At 38.7% G+C, this 27,985-nt stretch overlaps 1 protein-coding gene and 1 long non-coding RNA gene across 4 annotated transcripts; one reads left to right on the top strand and one right to left on the bottom strand.

The window, feature by feature from the left end:
• Positions 1–237: 237 nt before the first annotated feature.
• On the bottom strand, positions 238–1,384 carry LOC143749598 (uncharacterized). The gene is made up of 4 exons (XR_013207045.1): positions 1,262–1,384; positions 954–1,132; positions 581–711; positions 238–299 (listed from the first exon to the last, which is right to left on the bottom strand). It is a non-coding gene; the product is annotated as an uncharacterized LOC143749598 (long non-coding RNA).
• Positions 1,385–4,571: 3,187 nt separating this feature from the next.
• Positions 4,572–26,913, top strand: fgfr1b (fibroblast growth factor receptor 1b). Of its 3 annotated transcripts, none has more exons than XM_077243522.1 (17): positions 4,572–5,025; positions 9,664–9,860; positions 15,162–15,248; positions 15,331–15,503; positions 17,739–17,862; positions 17,956–18,146; positions 18,833–18,977; positions 21,025–21,218; positions 21,319–21,464; positions 21,575–21,696; positions 22,631–22,741; positions 22,833–23,023; positions 23,148–23,270; positions 23,355–23,425; positions 23,538–23,675; positions 24,928–25,033; positions 25,259–26,913. In XM_077243522.1, exons 2-17 carry the CDS (start codon positions 9,716–9,718, stop codon positions 25,439–25,441), a joined length of 2,250 nt encoding a protein of 749 aa, XP_077099637.1. In that variant the 5' UTR covers positions 4,572–5,025; positions 9,664–9,715; the 3' UTR covers positions 25,442–26,913. The 3 variants fall into 3 exon arrangements, with proteins under 3 accessions (XP_077099637.1, XP_077099638.1, XP_077099636.1); XM_077243523.1 differs by lacking the exon at positions 18,833–18,977 and adding an exon at positions 18,286–18,427 and having other exon boundaries at positions 4,592–5,025; XM_077243521.1 differs by lacking the exon at positions 4,572–5,025 and having other exon boundaries at positions 9,645–9,860.
• The last annotated feature ends 1,072 nt before the right edge of the window (positions 26,914–27,985 follow it).

Below are 27,985 nucleotides of genomic sequence, written 5' to 3' on the forward strand. Positions count from 1 at the left end.
GTAATACACACACTGAAATGTAAATACTTACAAATGTAGGCACACATGGATCAGACCAATCAAAGAAATATTCAAAAACATTCTTAAACCCAAATACATTGTTCATTATAACAAAATACTGAACATCAACACTTAGTTACCTAAACCACTAAAATTCAACATATGAATACATTCATACCAATACTTAACACTTAATGGAACTCTTCATCAATAAAGAGCATAAACAATAAAAACACTGCACTGCTTAGACCACTAACCATTTTCCAAAGCACACGAGGATCCTTTGCAAAGTCTTGGGTCTGTATATGAGAGAAAGAGAGAGAGAGATGAGTTCCATAATTTCACATTTTTAATCCAAAATTATATCACATGGCTTGACCAAAAAAAAGCTAATTTTAGAAACATAGCACAAAACAGACAGAATAACATAAAATAATAGAAAGGGTGATGAATACAATTCATTGAAAGAACAAAAAAGAATGGCAAAGAATTGAAGAGTTAAGAATGAACATTAGAATGAATTTCCTGAGTCATTGCTGTTTGAACATATCGGTATGTGTAACGTATACATCTTACTCACCATTTTCAAATGAAATCCCACTGAAAGTCCATGAGCTTGCGCAAGAGGCTGGGACGTGTGAATTGACAGTTCTTCTTTTTTTCCTCTTTGCAGCCTGTGTCGCTTTTTCTGGGTTTATACCCACAAAGCATCTGAAAAATTATACACTGGTTAAAAATCTAGTCACAGACTAACAGCAACAACAAAGTCAACAAATGTACATGAACTATCCTCAACATGCACTATCTTCTTCCCTCTGTGAATATTGTTAGTTGCACTAAAACTTTCTAAATCAAAGTTAATTGCTAAATCCCTTCAACCAGACCTGTTGAAACCATGCTTGAGCCACAGCTAGGCCAGAAAAAAATGCAGGTGTTAACAGACAATATCTTACCTCTGGATGAATTGAAGCGTGCAGGCTGCCTCCTCTTGATACTGTAAGTCAAAGATGTAAAAACAGGGTGAAAAAAGGATTCCAGTCCTGTCACAAAGGTGGACGTGATCCCTTCCCTTCGCAAATGATTTGGCCCTCAAGGCTGAGCATCCAGCGCTGGAAACGGCTTCCCGTTTCTCCTGAACCCAGAAATGTTTTAACTGTCAAATTTCTGTTTTAGTTTTAATTTTCATTACAGTTTAGTTTGATACCATTGAATTCACTACATACAACACTAAAGCCAACTGTATTATCTAAAACCAACTTACCAAGAAGTATCAGATGAGGAGTTGCAGGTATAGAGAGTGAACTCTCAAGGTCAGCTGCAGTGGCATATCCCTAGGACATAGAACAAATTAAACACAATATTAATGTCATAAGACTACCACTGAGTTAGATATATATATATATATATATATATATATATATATATATATATATATATAGATAGATAGATAGATAGATAGATAGATAGATAGATAGATAGATAGATAGATAGATAGAAAGAAAGAAAGATGGAGAGACAGGAAGAGACAGATAAAGAGAGAGGGGGGATATAGATAGAGAGATAGAGAAAGATACAGAGAGAGATAATGATGGATAGATAGATAAAGTGAGATAGATACAGATATAGAGGGAGAGACAGAGAGAGATGGAGGGAGATAGAGGGAATGGGGGAGAGATAGAGGTATAAATAGAGGAAGATATAGGGATAGATTGATAGGCAGAGTGATAAAACAGAGATAGATACAGGGTATGTAAAAAGAAAGAGAGAGATAGTGAAAGAGATAGGTAAAGATAGAGGAATAGATAGAGATAGAGGCAAAGTGAGCGAGAGATAGATGGTCAGAGGAGTAAATCCTGGGATATCATCTTGAACAGCAGTGTGATCAGGGATGGTACCCCCTGCATCTGTAATAAAAAAAACAAGAAAACAAATGTAAACATTGATTTACAACTCAATGATAATCAAAACAGCACACACACACAAAAAAAAAATAGGGTGCACTATACAAATGCAATTAAAAGAGAATAGCTGTTCACTTCACATAGCTATACTGTACTAGCCCGATCAGTAGGCCTATAGCTGTTTTTGCTGGATTTACCTCATTGATAGCCTAAAACCTGCACATAAAATAAATAGTCACACCAGCATGTCTGGTAGCCCAAACAGCTTTAATCCATCAAAGACGAGCAGCTAAATACAGTCTTAGACCAACTAACGTTATCTAGTATCATAAACAGTTGGGTTGGAACGGTACACAGAAGTCATGGTTCGGTTCATACCTCGGTTCAGACATCACGGTTCGGTAGGAGTTCGGTACAATGGAGGGAAAAGCAAAACAAAAATGCAGTTGCAAATGCAAATTATTTTTATTTTATTATTTTTTACATCCAGTTCTTGCGTCTAAATTAGTTGCTTACATTAACAAAATGGGCCAACAATAGCAGACATAAGCCCTTTAAATAAAAATAAATGCCCATGTTTTATAAAAAGGTTCACAAAACTAAACAAAAATGTTTAGAAAATATGTAAGATAACGTTAATTTAGTTGTAGGTTACGTTCTCATATCCATTTTTTTTCTAATGTCACAAGGAATAATCTGGTTTACTGCTTTACACGATTCTTTAGTAGTGTGGTTTGGGTATCCTAAAGTGTTAGTAGAGTAAGTTACTAAAGTACTAAAATAAACATTCACGAGTGTACCTTACTTCTCACCGCTGATTCCTGATGGTTTAGAGGACAATTACACCGAGTCGCACACTGTCGTTTCAAAGAATAGTACACCGGCGAGTGCGAAGTATAAATGCCTCGTCCATTTGGGAAGGCGCGCGCGCGGTCACGGAGGCTTGCGCTGCGGAGGAAAGTAAACAAACCTAGCAGGGCAACAGATTAGGTGTCCCTAAAGGACCCGCTAACAGTGGTTCCGCATTACATTAATTTGCACGCGAGTTTTATTTATTTTTATACCGTGTATTCTCCGTGTTAATTCATGCACCGGACCGTGACGCCCATACCGATTCGCTGTTCAATACGAATAACGTTACATGAACCGTTCCACCCCTAATAAACAGCTATCAGTAAATAGATTTATGTTAACCGTTTGATTTTCAGGATTAATCTGCTTTAACCAGACGTGCACATGGCAAGAATGCCACACAACTTGACCACGGGAATGCTATAGGCCTAGCGTCCTACTGTTTATGTTATAGATTTAGATCGTATACATAAATGGACATTACAATAAGCGCATTGTTTCTAAAATTAATGGGAAAACTATTGAAATGTTGCTAGCTTGAATCACCGTGGCTCATTAGCAGCTAGCTAAATTACTTCATGTGGTCGAAGTCCGTGGCGTTTAGTAGGCCTATAACGTTACAGTACATCAATATCACTGATAGATGCTAAAACTATGCATGAATTTCAAGAAACTCTTTAATCTCACCGGATTATTGTGATTTTGTTCGATGTAACCAGCCACCGCGATCTTCCGACATGGATCTTCGTGTTCGTTGCAGGTTCAAATGCCTTCTTCTACGCTCCTTCCCAGAATTCAAAAAATACTGTATGAACCTGTCATTTCAAATAGTGGCGCCAATAGACATAATAAAGTACCGCCTGCCAGCGTGCAGGCGTGCAGGCGTGCAGCGGATATTTACACCGTGTTCAGAACACACACACACAGACAGACAGACACAGGGAGCGCAGTTCCTCAACTAATAAATGTAGCCTATAGGCCGTCTCGCGTAAAATCCGGGTGTAGGGTATTAATAGGGTAACAAAAGGCTATTATACCCACGATAACAAACACATTTGCGCATGCACAGAAAACACCGCGAACTTTCTTATTTCTCTCTGTGTCTGTGGAATAGGCTATGCAAGATTATTCTTGATAATATTTGCAGTAGAGAAAGCAGGTGTTTAATTTGTCTAATTCATTCAGTAAATGCATGTACTATATTTAGGTTGTTGGATTGCACCGTCGACTAGGCTACTGATTGAATCAGCCGTTGTTTAGCAACCTAAAAAAACGAAATGCAATTGCTAACTTCGCCACTTATAAATAATAACTTTTTTATAATAAGCATGAAAGTTGACCATCGTAGGCTAACCTTATATCCGACATTGCTTGAATTTTCGATTTTGCTGTTAAATAACAAAAATGAGGTGTTATTTAACAATGAGGTGTTAAATAACAAATATTAGGTGTTATTTAACATATATTTCCTAAAATTAACAGTAAGGCGCAGTTATTAAAAATAACAGGTTAATCATGTTGAAATTTGGGTGTAAATTAACAGAAACATTTAACAGTGTATCTATCATTCTATCTATCTATCTATCTATCTATCTATCTATCTATCTATCTATCTATCTATCTATCTTTCTATCCATCCACCCATCCATCTATCCATCCATAGGCTATATCTATTATTTAGTAAATATAGGAAGCAGAATTGAGTTGGTATATCAAGCAGCAGTATCTGCATTGAGTTTTAGAGGTGAAGGGAGGGAGGGGTCGGTGTGAAGGGGCAGTGGAATTCTTGAATCCTCAAATCCTGGAAGTGGGAGGTACGAAGAAGAAAAAACTCCTTCATATTCCTTTCGAGAGGAAGAAGCGCGGCTGTGGACAGAGAAAGTGCAAGACAAACACGAACGTTTGCAGCAGTTTACTTCGTTTTTGACTCGTAGATTTTCGTATGCCGCGAGACACTCGTGCGAGTTTATGAATGAAAAACTTCCCAAACAGCAAAGACGTGGAAGTTTTCTTACGGTCCATCTACGCACCTGGACCAAAACCATTTGTTTGCGTTAGCTAGAAAACGTGACTCTTTTCCCCCCTCGCTACTTTTGCAAAAACAGACGCGCTGCACGAGAGAAATCTGGCTGGCTGGCTTGTTTTGATTCACTTCAGCGTGGGGCATTTTCTTCGGAGATCGCTTGTCGTGGAGTAATGAATTACAAACCAAAATAACTCCAAGAAGAAGTCCACTTCAGCACAACCCAGTGTTCAGAATTAACATCCAGAGGTGAGTGTTTTTTACTCTGGGAAGAACCTCAACATCTTGCGTGTAGGTCTGATGCTTGGAGCCTAATGTTAATTTGTATTGATGTAAATGAAAGAGAACATGGTTTGTTTGCAAGCCCTAGCAATAGAAAAAGGACTACAGAAAAACTTGATCTTTATCTTAAGACGCCTTTATATCTGCATATTTTAAAGAAAATTCTTTTTTTTAAAAGACGTGTTTTGCAAATTGTATATAGAGGGTTGAATATTTAGTATATTTAGAATATTTAGAAGTATTCTTATAGCCTATATATTATATATAAGTAACCTCATATAGCCTACATATATTGAATTTTTTTAAGTAAATCATTCTCATTTCCATTGTATTTGCACATTCATGAAGAGAAAAACCTTGAATAGGTGCTCACAGCAGGAGTAGAATAAGAATGCTACATTGTGTCCCCTTAATTTGCATTTCAATGAATATGAAAAGTGACCTATTTTGAGCTGTAAAACCCTAGGTGGTATTGTCTGTCCAGTGTTTGTTATGGATGCATTGTGTTCCTTGAGGAAACAAACTTTTCCAGGGTGATCTGTTTCTGTGTTAATGATAAATCAGGGGGTTTGTGTCACAACTGAGCTGATGTTCCCTTGCTCACTTCTGTTGTTGACTTGAGGGGGTAAGATATTAATTGAGTAAGTCAAAACATTTTATTCAAGAACCCATTAATATTGAGTCAGTCCCATATGTTATGCTAGCTTAACTTTAGGGCCACTTTCTGATCAAGAGTGAATCATTGAATTGGTTCTCTAACATGTGACAGCATCTCTGAAGATGACTACTTCATTTCACAGGCATTAATTTCAGAGATGATAGATTCATAAATTAAACTGATATTTTCAAAACCGCAACCCCCCTCCCGTAGGAGCCCATCTTGACTTATTGTGGCACTCGTGCTGAGTTACAGCCGAATCTCACAGTCGACTGTGTCAACTGGAGTCCATCCAAATTGAATGTGTAATATTGGATGCGCTGAAAGACAAGCTGCATCCATGCATGCACCTGGTCAGAAGGCTTCTGAGTCACCCGCTGTGACTGGTTTCCTCGTGGTAATCTTATCAATATCACATATTCACTGCATGCACCTGAAGCTTTATATTCAGAGTTTTAAATACGCCATGATTCCCTCACATTAATGTTATGAAACTTCACTGCAGAGCACACTAATATTATTTAAATTTTTTGGGGGAGTTTTTGGTTTGCATCAGGCAACGAAGGTGTGGATAGGAAGGGAAATGGGAAAATAATTCACTTGGATTTCCTTCCCTAATCTATACAATTACAGGTGTAAAGCCTGATAACTATACCCAGGCGGTAGAGAGCAGGGGGTTGCTCCGGGTTGGTGGGGTCCTGGGGTGGATTGCATGACTATCTCCCAAAACAAACACAGAGTCGAGGAATGTCATGCATGGATGCAGCAGCATAGTAATTAAGGGTCCGGGCTGGACTCTCAGGGGGGTAGGGAACAGAGCAAACCCCAACCTTTAATTATCACAATGGGCTTTTCAAATGCTTCTCTTGCATTACTGTGGACAGCTCTGAAAGGTCTGCTGGTTTCAATGCTGTTTTCCACTTTTGATAGTGATAGTTGAGTAGAAGTTTCTTCATTTGCATTTATCCATTTAGAAGATGCTCTGATCAAAAGAAGCTTCCATAAGAGAATAGTATCAAGTATAACAAGTTACTCCAAGGTTTTTTAGGGCCAAATATGAAAAGAATTAAAACTATTTATCATTTTAGCGTATTTATAATTTTATTATCTGTTTTATTTGCAGTGTATACATTTAAAATATAAATTTATTTGCTAATCTGTAATGTGCATCCATTCTTTTTATTATGTTTTTAAAATTTAGTTTTTTTTGTTTTATAAGTATGGAAGCTTCTTTTTTCTCGCAATTGCACGTGATAAAGTCAGAATTGAGATACAAACTTGCATTTACGAGAAAAAAGAAGCTTCCATTCATATTTGACTATTTTCTTAGAATTGTGAGCTATAAACTGGCAATTCTGACATTTTTTTTCTCGCAATTTAGTTTATATCCCGAAATTCTGACTTTCTACCAATTGCAAGTTTACATATAAACTCAGAATTGGGATATAAACGTAATTCTGAGAATAAAAGTCATAATTGTGAGAGAAACTCACAATTGCAAGAAAGAAAATGTCAGAATTGGAAGATAAAGTCACAATGACCTTTTTTTATGTGTTACGTGGCAAGTTTCCATACATTAGAGAGTGGTAGAGCTAATTCTTTCTTTTTTTTTGTGGAGATAATATTGGAAATGGCTTGTTACCTGTACATCAAGTATGAAAAAGCACAAGCAATGAAGCGTGATTGCAAAATCCTTCAGACTGCTGGTAGAACTATGTAACGTGTTAGCTATTATCCCTCTAAAACTTCACACATTTTTTATACGGTTCCGTGACTGTTGTTGCAAAACATTTTTATAGCTTATCCAATAACATTTCTTTAAATCTCGCCAGTGTGCCGCAGTTTCATGTGTGAAAAGTACCACAAAAAACTCCACATTCTCATCAGTTTAAGAGATTCTTAAATTTTACTACTTTGACATGGTTATGGACAGCGCCTGTGAGGTAAATGAACTGCGTTAATGGCATTATCATAAACCTGCTGCACACTAGCATTTAGGATTTTTCATTCAGTGTCGCCACCCACCGCAGAGCGACCATCTCTTCATCTAGCCAAGAGGTCACACTTTAGCTGAATTACTTTGGCATGAAGACCGTACGACAGCTCTCAGTAATGGACGGACATCCCTCGTTTCTCATTCTAATTGGGTGATCACAATTAACACAATGGGATGTTGCTGTACTTTAACTCCAGATGAAAACGGATCACAGTCGAGTATTTTAAACGCATTTGCGCAAGGGTGAACCATGCAACGAAGGTGCTAATGCCGCCACGCTGCAAATCTATCAGTTGAAACAACTTTGTCTTTGTTTGCATTCACTAATACTCTAATTCCCCACACTCGTATAGTAATGAGAGCAGAACATATGGCACCAAGTTGTTTTGTATCAGATTGTGGGTAGAGTTGAAGGTGCGAGAGCAAATGGTTTGCAGTGCGATTATTGGAGGAGGGGATACAAAAACAACCGGCAGATTACGGGTCTTTTGTTGGGAAACGTTTGGCAGGGATGGAGGCGTGACTGGGATCCCAAGGAAAGCCAAGTGTCAAGTGGCCAGTCTTAGGGGGGCATAGCATTAACAGATGTGTTTCACACCACCGGGATGGCCTCTCTACACCTACTCAGGGGGGCAGCTGCTGTTGGGTGAGGGGTCGAGGGGTTTGGGGCCTCTGTTTTCGTCATACTTATATGGGAAAACCATGTTTAAATTAGTTTTGGATTTGTGATGTTCTCTTGTCTTAAAGTTACAGACTTACGTGGGCTTGCAGCTTTTCCTTACATCTAAATTCACATTTTATGTCAAAGGATGCTTGTTGCATTGAAATAAGGATAATCGTTTTTAATTATTTTTCTGCTAGTGTGGTCAATTGATGCATAAACAGTTGTCAATGCTAATCAAACGTAATATTTAATAGCAATGAAGGAGCCTTAGAAGTCAAATTAATGACTGCCAGATGGACTTTATGGCCAGGTGATGTATTATTTCAGTAAATGAGAGGGGTCTGGTCTTTGTAAGCAGAGTGTGAGTGTAGTTGGCTAATGTTTTGTGGCTCTTTGATATAGTTATAAGTGGAAATTTACAATAGTGTTCAAAAGTTAGGGGTCGGTAAGATTTTTTTTGTTTTTGAAAGAAGTCTCTAATGCTTACAAAGACTGCTTTATTTAGTCCTTCTGGATGGTTCTCACTTAAGAGTTGGCAAATCATAATTGTGATGTGATATGTGTTCAAGTGATTTTGGTCAGAATAAAATGGATCTATACACAAAATTTAGAGTAAAGCCTGCATATTAGATATTTTAGCATGCTCGTGCTGCTACAGTGAATTATGGGACATGCGGTTTTATTTTGCAAGACTGTTGCCACAGTCTGCTAGATTAATAGTATTTTCTAGTGAACTTTGTAGCAATTTTAATGATGCACAAAAGTCATTCAAACTTAAATAAGCAGTCAGCATTTACCATTACAAATTTGATTGCTACTCTTATTTAATGAACATGTCCCCAAAAGTAAAGTTTCCCAGTGGTATTTACATTGTGGTGTACATATGCACTCAACTCCTAAAGATCATTCCAACTTTCCAAATCTAATCCTATCAAGAGACCATTTTGGGTTCCTTAAAGAACCTTTCAGTAAACGGTTCTTACGAGAACTGTTCTGTCATAGAACCCCTTTTCCACTATAAAGAACCTTTTGTGCAGTGGAAGGGTTCCATGGATGTTAAAGATCTTTCATGGAGTCATAGATGCCAATAAAGAACCTTTATTTTTAGATGTATAGTAACCATCCTAACCAACCAGAACTCTCTAGCACCCTAGCATAGTTATTTAATGGATTTTTTTTTTTTAAAGACAGATCATTCCAATGAAAAGTTTGTTTTTTCCTTATTTGCATTCATGCATACCATATTAGACCATTTCCTGTACACATTCTCTTTCAATTTTTTGGCAGGTAGCTCTATGCTGCTGGTGTTGATGTCCCAGTGCTGCCCACAGCTGTGTGAATGAGCTGTTTCGGCCCACCCTCTTCGCCCAGCTGCCGTGGCATGACTTCTCTCAGGATGATGAAGTCATGGCATTTGCTTCTCCTGTGGGTTGTTCTAGCTCACCTCCCCTTGGCCCACTCACGTCCCGCAGTAACCGAACAAGGTAAGTTTTTCCTTTTTTAGTGTTCACTTCCAGGATGTGCTTAATCGAAGGTGGCGCAAAATCAAACAAACGGATGAAAGCAGCATATTTTTTACTTGTGTGATTAAAGGATGGACACACATTTATGAATCAGCTCTTACAATAGGCTCCACCTCATGTAGCAGCAAAGTTCTGGTCACGGCTCTGTTTTTTGATGTGGAGTTAACTAGTGGAGCTGGAACTCATTAGGGTCTGGTGTGCTCTAGGACTACACATGCTTTTCCTTTATGCGTCCATGGAGCTTTGGGGTCTTTCACTCTTTCTTGAAACCTTAGAGGTTCAGATGGATCATGGTAGAATGCGCAGCATTGCAAAGAATGCTTAACTTGCTAAAAGCTTTTTACATTTATACTGTCATCTAAGGCCCTGTTTACACCTGGTATTAAGATGCAGTTTGAACCTGATGTTTTAATATGTCTCTTTTGTACACTTTCATCCACTTCTGTCCTGATTACTTTGAGTGAAGGGTCTATGGGTGGGTAAATCCATGTTTTTTTTTTATCTTTCGATTTAATGGATGGAATAAGCTCACACAATTTACATATTAACACGGCCGGAGAAAACAGAAAAACATACGGGGAGCATTAGCTTTCATTTCTGCTCTGACAGCAACAAGATCACGGCAAACGCTGTGAATGTGTGTTAGATATCAGGAATGTTGAGAGAACATAGTGCTTGGTACGCTTTTCTTTTTTTCAAACCAAACTTGGGTCTCCAGCCGACAAAGTTTAAATCATTTTTAATCATAATGGTTACGCATTAAGTCAGTTGGCGGAGAGTAGGTGTCTTTTGCAGCTGTTCGAATGTCTGGACCACATGAGCGTTTACACTACGAAAGAAATCCGGTTGAATGCGTTTTCGACTACCTCTGGAATTGGTCGAAAGTGGACAAGCTAAAAATATTTTAGAACCCATTTACCCCCGTGTTTAGCGTCACACACTTGTGATCCAATCGACCAAAACACATATTAATACTAGGTGTACACAGGGCCCAATGCTCACTTAAAGTTTATCCAATGAGTCAAATAATTTAGTAACATTTTTAAATGTTATCTTTAGCAAATCTCAAATTTAATATCCATTTTCACACTGTGCATTATGTTGATGCCTGAATTTACTTTTTATTTTTTTTAGTATACATTGAGATGTTAAAATTTAAAAAAAGGTTATATGTCTATTATCAGCCATATTATTAGCAGCATATCTGTCTGAATTTTAATACATCAATCATCCTGGTAATTGTGAAATGAAGTGGTTTGATAATTTGCTTTAACCTTTTAGTGTAAGTAAGGGGAACGGTCAGAATTGACGTTGACGTGACGGCCTGACACCAACAGCCTCAATTGTCTACATACTTATTGATGCATGTTTGCATACAAATCGACAGTTTCCATTCACAGTTGCTTAACACACTAATATGTTGTACTAAGTTGTTGGCCGCAGAGCTCATCTGCATGTGAAAACAGCCATCGCAAATATCCTGTTGCTGCATAAACTCTTGGTCCATTGATTGTGAGCCTGATCGAACTGTCTGTTTCCCTTCTTGCCTGAATTGACTTGTTGTAGTAACTCTGTGCCCAGCAGTATTACTAGCCAGGCAGGAAATCCCAGCAGCAATCCATCCAGACTAGGACTTCCTCTATTGATTCCCAGCCAAGTCCAGAGCTTAGCAGCAATCCTGACTGATGCGGAGAGACAGGACAGCTATAAGGATTCGAGGATTGTTTTAATGAAGCTTTGCTTCATTAAAAGGGTTGTAATGATCTGAAATGAAACGACTTTTGGGCTTTTAAAGATGTCGTTGCATGAATAATGAGGTGATGACAGATGTTGTTCACTTCAGCCTGTACTGACTGACCAAGACAAATGGGTCAGGCCCCCGCCTCCCTCTGGAAAAAAACACACATTCTCTTCGGTTCTCCAAGAAGCCAGTTCGGAGCGGTCTAAATCTGAGAACACACATGTGCGTTGGTAAAGCTTGCGATGAAATCATGTTTGTGTTTTGGGGTCTTTCAGACAGGGACAAATCATGATTCTTTCTTTCTTGTGGAATTTCTTCCGTAAACAAAATGTGCTTCTAATTTGACAGTTTCCCCATTCGGCCATATAGGTGGTGTGCTCCTCCTGTTATTGACTGCTTCCAATTTGAACAGAGGAATGGTTTGAATTCCCGCATGATGAGGACCAAATTGTTATTCACTGTTTTATGTGCAAAAAGCCCCTTTAAGGTGAAGCTTGTTCAATAGCTTTGTAAGATATTCTTCCTTAACATTCACTACATTAGCCATTTTAAAAGGCTATTGTGTTTGCCTTGTTTTTAAACCCCCCAAAATGGGTCTGTTCTTAAATGGTTGTGGAGATCAGAGGGGAAAAAAACAATATTAGTTAATAAAAATCATACATAGCAACTAAAACAGTACTACCCAGACTACATTAAATACCAGTTCACTTGATGAAATCATTGAAATTCAAGAGTAATTTAAAAACAACACTCTTGGCCTATAAATGTTCATGGTTACAATGATATTTTTATGAATTTTTTTTGTTGGCACTTGAAGTCAAACCGGTCTATGAAGCCTATGACTATAAAGTATTTATGAATGGTAGACTCAGAAAAATATCTTTGCTGGATTAATTGCAACAATAGTAACAGCCAGACGTTTAGGCATCAAAAGGCATGCTGGGAGTTGTCAACCATTTTAACTCTTGCAGTTTTTCTTGTAAATGTGAGGTTTAAGGTATGTGTCCTGTTTCAACTCTAGTAAGTGATTGGAATGATAGAAAATAAAGTGAATGGAAGTATATAAGACATCAGTCCTTATTTCAAGTCAAGCATCTCCCCCAGCCTCTACTTTACCTCCTCGGCATGCTTTTTTTTGTGTTAAATTGGCCTGAAGCGAAAGTTGATCCCACCCCCCCCCCCTCGCCCCGATTCCTTGCTGGGATTAAGGGGCCTGTGATCCAGGAAATGCCTCCAGTTGGCTCAAGTGAGATCTCCATGACAACTAGCCGAGGAACCTGCTGTTACAGGCTCTTCTCTGTATCTCCAAACTGACTCTCTTTCCCCCTTCCATCTCTTACGGATCCGCTCGCATTGTCAGGAAACATTGTGGAGGACAAAAGGGAAGGATTAGTTTGTTTGACAATTAAGGTGACTTAAGGTTGGTGGGGGGTCTCTTTGAATGGGAACTGCCGTATGCTCTGGCGTCAGGGTTTTGGTTTTTGGCTTTTGTTTGCATGTACTGAAACTCAGTCCTAATAAGTGTAGTGGGTCACAGGAGGTTAATCTTTAAACTGTTTCGTTTTTAACCTCAGAACTTCTTCCTGACAGGATTGTGTTTTTGAGTCAAAGTGTTTGAGCAGAGTGCAATATTGAATTAATGGGTGAATCTCATAATAAAGACCCTGGGCCCCATTGCACATCAAAAACAAAATAAAAAGAAAGAATTATATTTTATGATAATTATATTACGATTAATTATATAAGTTTATTTAAGAAAATAATATTTAAGACTAATTCGATATTTTGTATTGCCAGTTTTTTTCTTGGGCAAATGTGCTTAATTTTCAAATCAAAGTATTCTCTTAATTTTCAGATATTTAACTGTTTTGTAAAACTGACTGTCATTCGTTTCAATTTTATTTATTTTTAATGATTATCTTTATTTTTAATTATAAAACCGCATGATTAAATGCAGAACAATAAATAGCATCTTTACTTTACATTCTTGTTGTAAATCATGATATCAGTCAAAATAAAGCTATTGTTATTTTGGCATAACTGGAATTTGCTTAATTGAAATGTGCTAAATAGTCATAAAAATGTCATGATGCAAAAAAAAAACATCTTAATGCTAAAGGCTTAATTTCCTTTACTCAAAATATAATAATTTATTTTCTTTAAATTTTAGGTTAAAATATTCCCCAGATGTGGTCTTGATTGTTATTTCTGGATATCTGACTTGCATAACTTTTTCATCTTTTTTGACTCTGTGACATCAGTTTCTTTAAACTAATTTCATTAGGGTTTTTTTTTTAAAAGCAGTCCTTATGTTTTTTCTTTCTCCATAGTGCTTTACAAACTCATGCCTCTTTTTGTTAGTCATGGCCCTTTTTTAAGTTTAGTGGTTCTTCAGTTTCCTTTGGACCAGCGTTGTCTCTTGTCTCACACTTTCTGAAATACTGTAATGCACTTTTTGATCCAGTTCCCACTTTGCCAAACATTCCATGCTGGTCTTCTGTTCCACCACTAGTCCGAATAGAGGTGAAAATGGAGCTGTACACATTGTTCCCTGGGGAGCGTTTGATGCTTGGCTCAAAACGAGACCCCGATTGTAGGCTTCGGGGTCATCTGGACGAGAGACCACGCTGCATTGCTGAATGGAGACCACATGTGGGTGAACGGGGGCCAGCTGGAGATCGGGAAACAAATTTCTCTGCAAATGACACCTTTTGTTCCTTTTTTTGGGTATGGCTAATGATGTATTTTTTTTTTAAACCCCTGACTTGTCCCTCACCATTTGTGCTATGGACATGAATGATATCTGAAATGATGTGGCTTGTAGAAGAAAGTAGTTCTGTTACTTTTCTAAGCAAATGAACAAGAAAACAAGTGAAAAGTCACTTTCATTTAATTTGCTTTTTGAGTTCGTATTGTTGTCATAGATGAGCAACTGAAGCTTTGTGAGGTCTTTTCTCCCTGTTCAGCTGTGGAATGTGTCCGGCGTTCATTGGTGAATTTGTTAGACAGCTCCCTAGAGAGTGTTTTGTGTGTGTGTGTGTGTGTGTGTGTGTGTGTGTGTGTGTGTGTGTGTGTGTGTGTGTGTGTGTGTGTGTGTGTGTGTGTGTGTGTGTGTGTGTGTGTGTGTGTGTGTGTGTGTGTGTGTGTGAGAGATTCGAGCGTGGGCATGGATCTGGAGCGGAGCCTGCAGTGACTCATGCGCTCTCACTGTCCGGCGCTCTGTGAAGGGCGGATGCGTTTATTCCGTTCACTAACCTGATCAAGCAAGACTACAAAATGTGGCACAGCATTGTAAATAAAAAAATTTAAAGCATTGCAAACATCTCCTTTCTTAATCTGCTGTTATTCTTTGATCCCTGGCCAGGATTCTAGTTGAGAGACAGAGAAATAAATAAATCTGTATGTTTTTTGCTGAATATGTGACGTCTGAAATTGCGCGTGGTGAAATGGCTACATTCTGACATTTATGGACGGCTGTATGAATTTATTCTCTGACACACATCCTGTCGACTTTGTCACAGGTCACGCAGTAGCGTCTTCCGAGGATGAGGACGACGATGAGTCATCGTCAGAAGAGAACAAGCCGTCAAGTAGCCAGGAGCTCTTACGTAAGCATGAGTCTCTTTTTCAGGAAGAAAATCAAATTATGAAATGTTTGTTGTTTTGTTAAATACCATATTTTCTCTCTAGCGATGGCACCTCACTGGGCTCAGCCTGAAAAGATGGAAAAAAAGCTTCATGCCGTTCCGGCCAGCAGAACGGTGAAATTCCGATGTCAGGCCGAGGGAAACCCAACTCCGAAACTACGCTGGCTCAAGAATGGAAAAGAGTTCAAAAGAGACCAGCGCATCGGGGGCTACAAGGTACGTTTGCACATGAGAAGACATAAGTAGCTGACTTCTGTTGTGATATCACTGTTATGTAGGACATACAACCCTCATTTACTTGCACCTGAGCCGAGAGAAGGAAAGCTGAAACCTCAGCTCACAATAGGCCAAAAGCACAGCCTGAATCTCGACACCCTGAACCCGACACCTGAATACACACACCCTGATTTAAACGTGGAGGCAACATGAGAGGTCTGGTTACGAGTAGATAGCCGTAGTGATTTGGGCTTTGTGATATACTGAATATGCACAAAATATTTGTGTATTTTGCTGCCAATTTCGAGATTCAAGATTGTTACATCAGCCATTTCCAACTAAGTATACTGAAGGGGCGAAATACCGTTTCTTTAAGCAAAAATGTCCATTTGTAAGTTTTATTCATTTCTGTGAATTAGTTTCAAAATCATGATCCATTTCAAAATCAATCTGTTTCAATGAACTGATTCAAACCCTGATTTATCACTAAAACACACAAATATATATAAACACTGCCTGGCCAAAAAAAAAGTGGATTGGATCATGTTATAATTTATGTTTGGCAACAGTTCCTCTAACCCTAATTGATGGAGTGTGTAGCTTTTCATTGAGACTCATCAATGACCATATTCCAGGATGACAATGTCAAGATTCATCAGGCTCAAATTGTGAAAGAATAGTTTTGAGTGAGCATGAAGAATCATTTTCACATATGAATTGGCAATGGCACCTATGAGTCCAGACTTAAATTCATTGAGAGTCTTTGGGATGTGCTGGAGGAGACTTTACAGAGAGTTGGACTCTTGCATTGACAATACAAAACGTCTTGACTGAAATAACATCAAAGCATTTATTTCCATCAAGAGGTGCATCAATTTTTGGTCAAGATCTTGTATTCATGTGTGAAAATGATTCTTCATGATCCTCACAACCATTCTTTCACAATTTGAGCCTGATGAATCTTGACATTGTCATCCTGGAATATGGCCATAATGTGTCTTCCTGCATTGTTTAAAGCAGCACTACGTCGTTTTTGCTCTCAGGGTCCCCCTACAGTTGGGAAACAGTATTGTTTTCTACTACCATCGTAAAATCTGTCATGGTTACACCAGGGGATACACGTGCATTTGTTGACATGCCGATACCATCTTGAGTTCTCGCGAGTTCTCACGTCTTTGGCAGACTGCCAGCGTTGCGTGTGAACATACAGGTGGCATTTCAGGTGGCATTACAGTGGCATATATTTCAGCATGTCATATGAATATAATTTCATGGGTTTTAATATTTTTTTCAAACGTCAAAAGATCGCGTACCTCACGTTTACAAGACAGCGTCATTATAGTAGCCTATTGGCTACTGTTTTACATAACGGATATGCTAATTCAATTCAATGTTTGTGTGGTAGGTAATAGCCATATATCGTCAATATTATAATATCAAGCTACCATAGATGAATCTGCAAATTTGAAAATCGATTTGCATTATAGCCTGAGGCAAGACACTTTCACCAGAAAAATAAATAAACAAACATGACTACCAGCCTGCAGACATTAGGATAGTTATCCTGAAAGATTATTTTTTTATAACCATCGTAAACTAGCATGTTAGTGTTTAACGTTACTAGCTACCAGATTGATAATTTGCTACTCTACTAGCATCACTTGATTCATGAAGATAAATGGAGGACCAGATAGATTCCCTAACATGGCCAGGCCATGTTATTCAGCCTTTTACATTTCGCGCGGTTAGTCGGGTCCCTGACTCCCTGATTTATTTATAAATTTATAAACACTTTATCGATGACTGACTGCTGCGCTTGTGACAGGGTGCAATTTACTGGAAGAACGAGGATAGAGAGAGAGAGAGAGCCGGTCGCGCGCACGCACTCTCACCGTCTTTACAGTTACATAGTGGCAGTAAAAGCGATACAGACACTGTCAGGCTATGACAGATGTGTCATTCAACCTATTGTAAGTTGATGTACCATCTCAAGGGTCTTGGAAATATATTATGAAGGTGGAAAAACTACATAGTGCTGCTTTAAGAAATGAAAAGCTACACACTCCATCAATTCGGGTTAGAAGAACTGTTACGAAACATTTAACATGCAATTATCCAATCATTGACTCTTAGCATTTTCCAATTGAATCCAAACGGTGACTGACTTTTGTATGGGCAGTGTATATATTCAAAATAAATCTATTTTAAAGAATATTTATTTCCTTCCATTCTCAGCTGCGGGAACACATGTGGACCATAATCATGGAGTCTGTGGTGCCCTCAGACAAGGGCAACTACACATGCCTGGTGGAGAATGAATACGGAAGCATCAATCACACCTATCAGCTGGATGTAGTGGGTCAGTCACGTCTCAGTCTCGACCAGTGGCAGTTCAAGAATAAATATTGCAAATAAATTCAAGCCTTACAAAACCCCCTTGTTTATATTGCAGAGCGATCACCTCACAGGCCCATCCTGTATGCTGGTCTCCCTGCAAACCGAACGGCTGTGGTTGGCAGTGACGTAGAGTTTGTATGCAAGGTTTTCAGCGATCCCCAGCCTCACATCCAGTGGCTCAAACACATATTAGTGAACGGAAGCCAACTGGGACCTGATGGACTCCCTTACGTACGCGTCCTAAAGGTAAAGGTTTTACAATGAAATGCAGGCAATTTGCTCAAGTCCGACTTGTATGCAGCGGTTTCGTATAAGTGATCCACACATAATAGGATGTGGTGGATTGGGACTGGATGTCATGAATTTGGTCTCTTGTTGTCTCCAGCACTCGGGGGTCAATAGCTCGGACACCCAGGTGCTGACACTCTACAATATCACAGAAGAAGAGGGCGGAGAGTATATATGCAAAGTGTCCAATTATATAGGAGAAGCCAATCAGTCAGCCTGGTTAACTGTCCTTAGACAAGGTAACTTGATCACAGGCTAGTCTGAAATTAACTCTGTAGAGGTTTTTGCTTTCGGTCTCTCTTATGCTTTGGGTTTTCCTATTCAATAATGCCATGGAAACTTCCAGTTGACCCAAACAATGGCAATAATTCCTTCGCTATGAATTGGGTCTTACTGGAGAGACTCTCCATGTGGCTTGCCTGATGTAGGTGGAGGTAGACTGGTGGTGATGGTGCTGGGCAGTGATATTTGGTCTCTCTACAGGTGATGGAAAGGTTTCAGGTGGCTTTCTGAGCTTTGGGAGCGTCTAACTGTTTTTTAAAACAACCAAAAACAACAACTCCCCAAGCTCAATGTGGTCCCGCTTCCTCCTCCTTTCCCCTCACGTCTTGGGCCTTGGGTCTGCTTTTCTCGTTCTCTTCCAGACGGCTGGCCTCAACACCACCGACAAGGAGATGGAGGTGCTCCAGTTGAGGAATGTGTCCTTTGAGGATGCTGGGGTGTATACTTGCTTGGCGGGCAATTCTATCGGGATCTCCCATCATTCAGCATGGTTGACCGTTGTCAAAGGTATCCGGCGACTCTTTCCTGTCCTCTCAAGACCTTTCCTTCTCGTCCATCACTCCCAACAGTGCCCATTTGTTTGTGTCAATTGCCAGTTTCAGGTGAACCACATTTAAGTCAAAGAGCATTAACTCAGCTGTCACTTTAGCCGGTGTATCTTTTGCACCGCTGACAAAGGGCGAGGTGTTTTATGGGAACGTGTGTGGCCGTCCACAGGTGCAAAACCACCCATGCATGGCACCAGCATGACGAGTAGACCAAACATTTGGATTTTAGTGACATCTTCCCCTATAGAAGTATTATCTTACTAAGGTTCCCTCAGTAGGTTTTACTTCCCATTGACCTGGCAAAATGACACCAGTTATGGCACTGTTTCACCTCTTATTCTTTTCATCCTCTAAATTCCTCGTTTTCTCACTCTGTCCTGCTATCTTTGTTGTTTTAATGAGCGGTTAGTGCACACCAAGTCACCTTTACTCCGATTAAATCAGTTATGTTCATTCTGTGAGTAGGCAGACTATGATATGAGAATATCTAGCAAGCTATCTTGGTGTTCTAAGGGCAGCATCCTAACTGTGATTGAACCTCATCATAAGTAGCATATTTGGAAAACTCAATATAGACTATGACTTCTTGCGCCCCACAAATTTGCAATCACTTCCACTAGAAATAGCAATTTTAGAGCTTGAGATGACAAAAAAAAGTATATTCATTATAAAAATCTTACGCAGTTTTATTAATTAAAGCCCAACACTTTTTTAATTGACATGACTTTTCCAGGTCTAGTAATCACACTTTTAAAATTGGGTATCAATACCGTGGGAACCCTGGTTCTTCGAAGGGAATAAAAGTTTTTGAGGCGGTGAATTAAAATAAGAAATATCTTTTATTCTCATTGTTGTTTGGGCTTATTTTAATGCTTGTTTTGTCTTATTTTAATAATTTAAACTTGAACAACACTTTGGAAGTTTGCCGAGGTTGACCGGTTTAGAACCTGTGCTCTAATAGGCATTAAAATACATAGCACCAAAAGAATATTGGCTTAAATAGTCAATTGAACTATTTTTATTCATACTTTTTTAGCACTGATTGAAATATCAACATATTTATAACATTTTCCTCTACTTGTGCACCATCTGGGATTATTTATTTTGACCAAGCTAGTCGCAATGCATAATGGGATTGCATTCTTTGGAAAGAATGCATGTGATGCAGCCTTAGAATTCGTCAAAAATCAGTCATCTTATAAGGCAGCATAATCTTTTAACCACCATTGTGTAAGGAGCATGATTATCATGCCTTAAAATGCTATATGGGTAACAGTATAATTTTGGAACCGCTTTATCATTTTATTGACTATAATCTGAGTTAATTGTGACTAGGTGTGTGCATCATTAAAATATATGAAGTTGTTAATGATCAAGCACCACAAAAATTAGGTTCCTTATCTTCTGGAGACTTTGTTTTATTTCAACCTTTGCATAATATTGCAGAACATCTCAAATCTATATATATGATGCTCTAATTTAATAACTTCCCATCAGTTGTAGTTATGTGTCTCTTTGGCCTCCCAGGACAATTTGGCCAGGATGTTTCCATTTCATACTTGTGCATGGAACGACTGCAGCCTCATGCCGGTGGAGAATGTGGGGCGAAATACTACTCCACAAAGGAGCCATTATGTGGCAACAAAGGGAGCTTGTGCTCTCTTCTCGGTGCCAATAGTGTCAAATGCACTGGTTGAAATAAAACAGAGCTCGGTGTGTGTGTGTGTGTGTGTGTGTGTGGATACGTGTGCGTGTGTGCCTGTCACCAGCATCTACCAGTGTGTATCCGTCCAAAGCACTGTTTAATGCTGTAGACAGTAACTGAGGTGTTTTGATGTCAGTTGAAACTGTATAAGTGGATTCAACCTTATTAATGCTGTTTTCTATGCCAACCATCACTATTATATATATATATATATATAATCCCATAGCAACATTCTCATTCTTCAGAATAGGTATGAATCTAGTTTTGTTTACTGACCATAGCGTTGTGTTTGCCCCATAAGCACCCATCGCTCCCTCTGCAGTTCCCAATCAGTCCTACCTGGAGGTGTTGATCTACTGTGTGGGATTCTTCCTCATCTTCCTCATGGTAGGAATCGCCACCATCGTCAAAGTCCGCAGCTCCTCCAAGAAGAGCGACTTCAACAGTCAGCTGGCCGTCCATAAGCTGGCCAAAAGCATTCCTCTCCGCAGACAGGTAACAGATAAGGGCTTTGACGTACTGGTATCTTAAAGAAAGACCCATGTGTCCATCTTAAGGCCTTTAAAAACACCTGTTCTGCTTCCTCGGCCTACAGGTGTCGGTGGAATCCAGTTCGTCTCTGAACTCTGGTGTGATGTTGGTCCGACCTTCACGACTCTCCTCCAGCGGGACCCCCATGCTGTCAGGGGTCTCTGAGTACGAGCTGCCCCAGGACCCGTGCTGGGAGGTGCCCCGAGAGAGGTACGACTACTGCTCATTTGAAAGTTGAACTTCTCTCACTTAATTTTCTGTGTACAAAGGTCAACTTAGAAATCATTTTGCAATTTTGTTCATCTGTATGTTTGTTATAGGCTAGTACTTGGGAAACCTCTGGGAGAGGGCTGCTTTGGTCTGGTGGTGATGGGTGAAGCCATTGGAGTGGACAAGGACAAGCCCAACAGAATAACTAAAGTCGCTGTGAAGATGCTGAAATGTAATGTGGTTTTGCAAATTAACAGCCTTAAAGACACCATGAAATGGTTTGATGAAGATTCTAAGGGATCTGACTGATTTTTGATAGTTACAAAAAACTCTTACATTTACATTGAAGAAGGGACCAGAGTATATTGCTCTGCAAAAAAAAGTGTTTTGTTGTGTTTTTCTGTAAAAATTCTTAAAACAAGGTAAATTTACTTTGAGTAAAATTGTGTAAATTTACATTTGTATACATCTCTTACTCGATTTGAAATACATCTTGAATTAAGTTAATTGTTCATACACAATTTGCAAATTGTTTTTTATTTCTTTTAATTTTTATTAATTATTTATTTTATATATCCAGAATAATATTTTTCTAAAATAATCAAATTTATTTATTTATTTTAATACTAATAATCATGTTTAATAATATAAAAATACAATGTTCTCTTTATTTTAAGGTTTAAGGCTCATTTACACCAATAACAATAACTATAAAAATAACCATATTAGCGTCCAGATCAACAAAGAACATCATTCTATTTATTATAAGCACGCTGCAATTTATCATCTGGCAGTTTAAAAATCATAAGCTCTTTAAAGCAGGATGGATTCTGATTGGCTGTCAATGCTTTTATCGTTCATCAGCTGGGGGAATAAATCGTTCTGAAAAAAAAAATCGTTTTTCTGTGCAGTTATCGTTGTTGTGTGGACTTTTTTGGACAATCTTTAAAACTATATCTTTATCATTATTACAGTTATCCTTGGTGTGAACGGGCCTTTAGTTATTTATTTCCTGGAAAATCAGACAAAAATACTGATTAAGAAAATTACTTTTGGGAGTGTAGAGCCAACAGATATGGACTAAAATCCACAAAATACCAAACCACATTATTTATGTTTACTTGTGTAGAACCAGACCTCATCAACATGTTGCATGTTTTTATTAGCTGACGCCACTGAGAAGGACCTGTCGGACCTCATCTCAGAGATGGAGATGATGAAGATGATTGGAAAACACAAGAACATCATCAACCTGCTCGGAGCTTGTACCCAGGATGGTAAGAGCCCATCTGAGGATTCTTACAATCATGTGGCATTTGAAGATGCTGGAACATCTGGAAATGTTTGTTTTATATGTCTGTCCTCCAGGCCCTCTTTATGTCATTGTGGAATACGCCTCTAAAGGGAACCTGCGGGAATACCTGCGTGCCCGCCGACCGCTTGGCATGGAATACTGTTACAATCCTGACCAGGTTTCTGTCGAGAGCATGTCTATTAAAGACTTGGTCTCCTGTGCCTACCAGGTGGCTCGTGGCATGGAGTACCTGGCATCCAAAAAGGTATTGTTGTCACATTATTTATTCTTTTTTTACTAAAAAAAGAATCATACAACACTTTGGATTCATAATTCCTTTAAAGGATAGGCTAAAATAAATATTTTGGTCTTTGTGCACTCCTCAACAGTGTATCCATAGAGACTTGGCAGCACGCAATGTACTTGTAACAGAGGATAATGTAATGAAGATAGCAGACTTTGGTCTTGCCCGGGACGTTCATCACATAGATTACTACAAGAAGACTACAAATGTAAGCAGTCAGGTCTTCAAACAGTCATATTTATAGTCCAGATATTCAATTTATGACAAATGAACATCTTTATTTCTTCTTCAGGGCCGGCTGCCTGTCAAATGGATGGCACCTGAGGCTTTGTTTGACAGGATTTACACACATCAAAGTGACGTGTAAGATGGCTAATTTGTTTTCCATTCCATCCTCGCATCAATGCTTTCACTTTATAAAAGTTCTGTTTCTTGGTTATGTCTTGGTACTGATGAAGTGCTCTCGGGTTTGTAGGTGGTCTTTTGGGGTCATTCTGTGGGAGATCTTCACTCTGGGGGGCTCGCCGTATCCCGGAGTCCCTGTAGAAGAGCTCTTCAAGCTACTGCGAGAAGGCCATCGCATGGACAGACCCTCAGCCTGCACTCAGGAGCTGTACGGCACTTTCACATATTTTAATTAGTGATTAAGGCCATGTGTCCACCAAAGGATTTTTTTCCCCCCGATGCTAGCGTATTTTTCCAGTTGTTTTCAATGGGTTTTTTTTTTTTTCAAACGGCTGCAGCGTGACAAGGCGTCTCTTTAACACTGAACACTCTGCGGTTTTTTACCGGTCACTGAGAGTTGAAGAATGTTCAACTTTGGGTAAAACACAGTGCTCATCACTGTCACTTTTTACCCAGCCGTCCAATCACAGTGGAGGAGTGGCGGGACAAATACCACACCAACCACCACTTCCTGCTTGTACAACAGCAACAAACGACAAGCAGCAAACAGTGGAACAAAATCATTGAAAACAAGAACCTGAGCAAATACTTTACTTTATATACTTTACAAATACGACATGTATTCAGAACCAAACTATTTTCAAAATCCGATACTAGTAAAATTTCCGTGGATATTCCGTATCAGAAACTTATACCGTCTTAACTGAAAAAGACGCTGCGTCGCTGAAACGCTCTCTAGCGCTCACACTAGGCGTTTTCAGAAGAGCGCTGCCGTTTTCAGCTGGCTAAAAACGCTTTGGTGGACACGGCCTAAAAGATGCCTTTTTAATTTGATTAAATGGAATCTTTAGAAATGGCATTAACAAAAAATGTAACCTTTCGTAGTGACACATTTTTGAGTGAAAAAAATTATAATTTATTTGTTTGTTTGCTTTTATAATGATAATTATATTTTTTCCACTCTTGGTTACCTTTGTAGAAATGAAAACTTTTCTTTTTTAATAAAATGGCTCGATCAGATATTTTAATGCACAACTAAAAATGCTTCTGAATTCAATTAAATAGAAACTTTTTAAAACTTGTATTAAAAACTAATTCACAAGACATTTAACTTCCATAATGACACATTATTGAGGGAAGTAGACTGTTTAATTTATTTATTTTAATATTTATTTTAGTATCAATATTAATAAAATAAACACAAATGTATTATTGTTAAAATAAATAAATATTAAGTGAAGCTGATCACTTATTATTATTATTATTATTAATACAATTATTTAGTAATTTTATATTTAAAATGTATTATTTGAATGAATAAATCTTTCAAAAACATTTTTGTACAAGTTTATATTTTTAATATTGGTTACTTTAGCAGTAATTCAAAAATTTTTCTTTAGAATGAAATGCACTAATGCACTGTGCACAATAACATTTAATAAGATTTTTTTTTTTTTCAGATACCTGATGATGAAAGACTGCTGGCATGCTGTTCCCACGCATAGGCCCACTTTTAAACAGCTGGTAGAAGACCTTGATCGCACCCTGTCCATGATGTCCAATCAGGTAAGGCCAGCAGACTGTGTAGGTAGCTACTTTTTTTAAAGTCAGCATCCTACTCTAAATGAATCCTCACAAGTAACTGTTTTGAAATGCGCATCGTGGGCAACTCTGTTAAGGCTTTGGCTCAAAATGGAAGCATCCTACTCCGCAAACTTGGATGACAATGTTCACTGTTCTCATTCCAGTGCATTATGGGAATTACTTATTAACGTATGTGTTTCCCTTCAGGATTATCTGGACCTCTGTGTGCCCCTGGAGCCCATGTACTCTCAGGTCATCCTGAATGAACGAAGTTCCACCTGCTCCTCCGAGCCGGACTCTGTCTTCTTAAGAGAGTCTGAACCTGAAGAACCATGGATCCCCCCAATAGTTCCCCCACAACAAACTGTTCGGTCCTTCAAAAAACGCTGATAGTAGAGAACATCTGGACCTCTCTTTTCACTGAGGATCTCTATATTTCTCTGCTTCCTTTGACTCATAAACTCTGCAGGCTCAGAGACTGAGGAGTTCAGCCTGGGCCGTTCTAGCAAAGAAACGCAAGCAGGAGGAAACGTTTCATACCAGCCAACTCTCAAAATCAAGACTGATCAAAACAGAGAGGCTTGTGTGGGGAACTCCCCAACGTTTTGTCCTTCAGAGGGATCGATCCTCACAAATAAGATGTTCAAAAAGCATCGCATATGGAAAGAATGCTTGTCATCGCCAACAAAGTCAATGGTTTGGAAAAGTAATTGCAAGTGTTACCCATTAGAGTATGCTGGCTGTGTAAATGCGGTTAAATTGTATAAATATGAAATTATATAAACACTATTGTTTTATATTACTACTATAATAATTATTATTTTTGTATGAGCTTGTTTATAACTTTTTTTGTTCAAGAAACCTGATCCCCAACACCATGTCTTAACCAGCTGCAACCTTGACGAGCAACATTTTGTTTCTATTTCTGCAGTGTGGCTCTGGATAGCCCCGCCCACAATGAAATCTCATTGTTCCAAAATCATGCTACACATAGTATAATAATTTAACAGAAGTGTGTCCTTTGTGACTCAACTTAATATGATAAGAACAACAATGTTTGTAAGTTCAGGTTCCCTGAAAAATGTTATCCGACCAGCTCGACATGAGATTGGCTATATTGACCAAAAGCTTGAGTTGTGGGACTATCTGTTTGTTTGACCAATGGCAGATGAAGTGAATGTTTGGGAAACCTGTTTGAAAATAGTTATTTGATAGTAATTTTTGCCATTTGCCAATGCTAGTCGTGAAGAAATTACACACTTAATCTTTAAACGTCAAATATGTTCCGACTGGCTGTGGTTGTCTGAAGAAATTCTATGTGGAAAAATTAACTTATGGTTATAAATTTAATGTTGTGCCTAGTTAGAAGATGGTGTCACACAGATTTATGGGAGTTTCTATATGTTGAAATAAGCTACAAATGAAATCTGTTACTCATTGCTTGCTGTTATGGTCTTAAGGTGCGATTACTGTTTGTTTGGTGTCCTGCAACGCTAAATTCCAGTAATGGGAATGAATGTTAAGTAACTATTAATATGAAACAGCTGGAATATGTATGTCTATTTAGTGTCAGCATGGTGGTTGACAATCTGTTTGCACCAGTTTCAAAGCATAGCATGTGTACATTATTTTAAGCTAGACTCTCAAACGCCAGGGTTTATATGACAGGATTGGCAACTACTTGTGAGGAATGGTGTAAATGAGTTCTCGTATAGAGTTTTGATGCTTGTGTAATTATGTATGTCCTGATGTGAATTTTGAGGCAGTGGCCATGCACTTATATTCAGGCTGTCAATAAGCTGACTGAAATTGCCTTTCCTGGGGGGATATAAATAAAAAAAAATGTTATATATAAAATAAAATGATCTGAAGCTCACATTTGTTTATAAAGCCAATGCACGTAGGAAATAAATGACGTGCCAACCAACATATCTTCTCGCAAGCCGATCCAGAGGTTGTCTGGAGGTCAGATGTGCTTAAGAAGTTGCTGACTTCAATACGAACCATCCACTCGTGCTGAAAGCATGAGCGAGAGCTAAGTAAATGATTAACGGTGAGAAGAAAGCGTTTTTCCCCTTCGCCGGCACCTCATTGATTAACCACGCCAACACCACGAGCAAACACAGCAGCATCAGGCTGTATATCAGGAGGAAAAACATTCACAGCGGGGAAACAAGACAGATGAAGCACTTTGGCGAGTCTTTAGATCTTTTATGAATGTAAAGCGGTGTTTCAGACTGAATCCAATCACAATCTATAGACACTCCAAGTTCAATATTCAATCATTCAGATGTTTCTATCATCTAAAAATACACGGATGGATGGATAGATAGATAGGGATGGATGGATAGACAGATGTGGGTGGATGGATGGATAGAAAGACATGAATGGATAGATAGATAGATAGATAGAGATGGATGGATAGAAAGACATGAATGAATAAATAGCCAAACAGATAGATGGATGGACAGACAGACAGATAGATAGATATGGATGGATGGATAGACAGACATGAATGGATAGATAGACTAACAGAGATAGATAAATAGATGGGGATGGATGGATAGATAGACATGGGTGGATAGATAGATAGATAGATAGATAGATAGATAGATAGATAGATAGATAGATAGGCGTGTTTAATTAGTTTGATCCATCAGAACCCTTTTTGCATCTTGGTCTTTTCACTCTCAGTAATCGTGTTGCTTTGGGCAGGAAAGGGTCATAATTGTATTAATGCCTGAAATAGGAGCCATTACGAGTCACATCTGCCAGTCTGTTTGTGCCATTGCACCCCTGTAAAAGCTATCTATGAACTCCACACCTGCCTTTATGAGCAGCTAATGGGCCATGAGGTGCAATTAACCATCAGCCATTATCACCTCTGACAGATGGTCCAGGAAAGTCTTGGATAAACGAATCGAGTGCTCTTCT

Source organism: Siphateles boraxobius, unplaced genomic scaffold (assembly GCF_051911475.1).
Source record: "Siphateles boraxobius isolate OS27281-9 unplaced genomic scaffold, OSU_SipBor_1 25, whole genome shotgun sequence".
Classification (NCBI taxonomy): Eukaryota; Metazoa; Chordata; class Actinopteri; order Cypriniformes; family Leuciscidae; genus Siphateles; species Siphateles boraxobius.

Bases quoted from the DNA above. Each gene is read 5' to 3' on its own strand.
- fgfr1b (XM_077243522.1), top strand. From the start codon at position 9,716: ATGAGCTGTTTCGGCCCACCCTCTTCGCCCAGCTGCCGTGGCATGACT. The intron at 21,465-21,574 runs GTACGACTACTG...TGTTTGTTATAG, and splicing joins TGGGAGGTGCCCCGAGAGAG to GCTAGTACTTGGGAAACCTC. The intron at 23,271-23,354 runs GTAAGCAGTCAG...TTTCTTCTTCAG, and splicing joins ACTACAAGAAGACTACAAAT to GGCCGGCTGCCTGTCAAATG.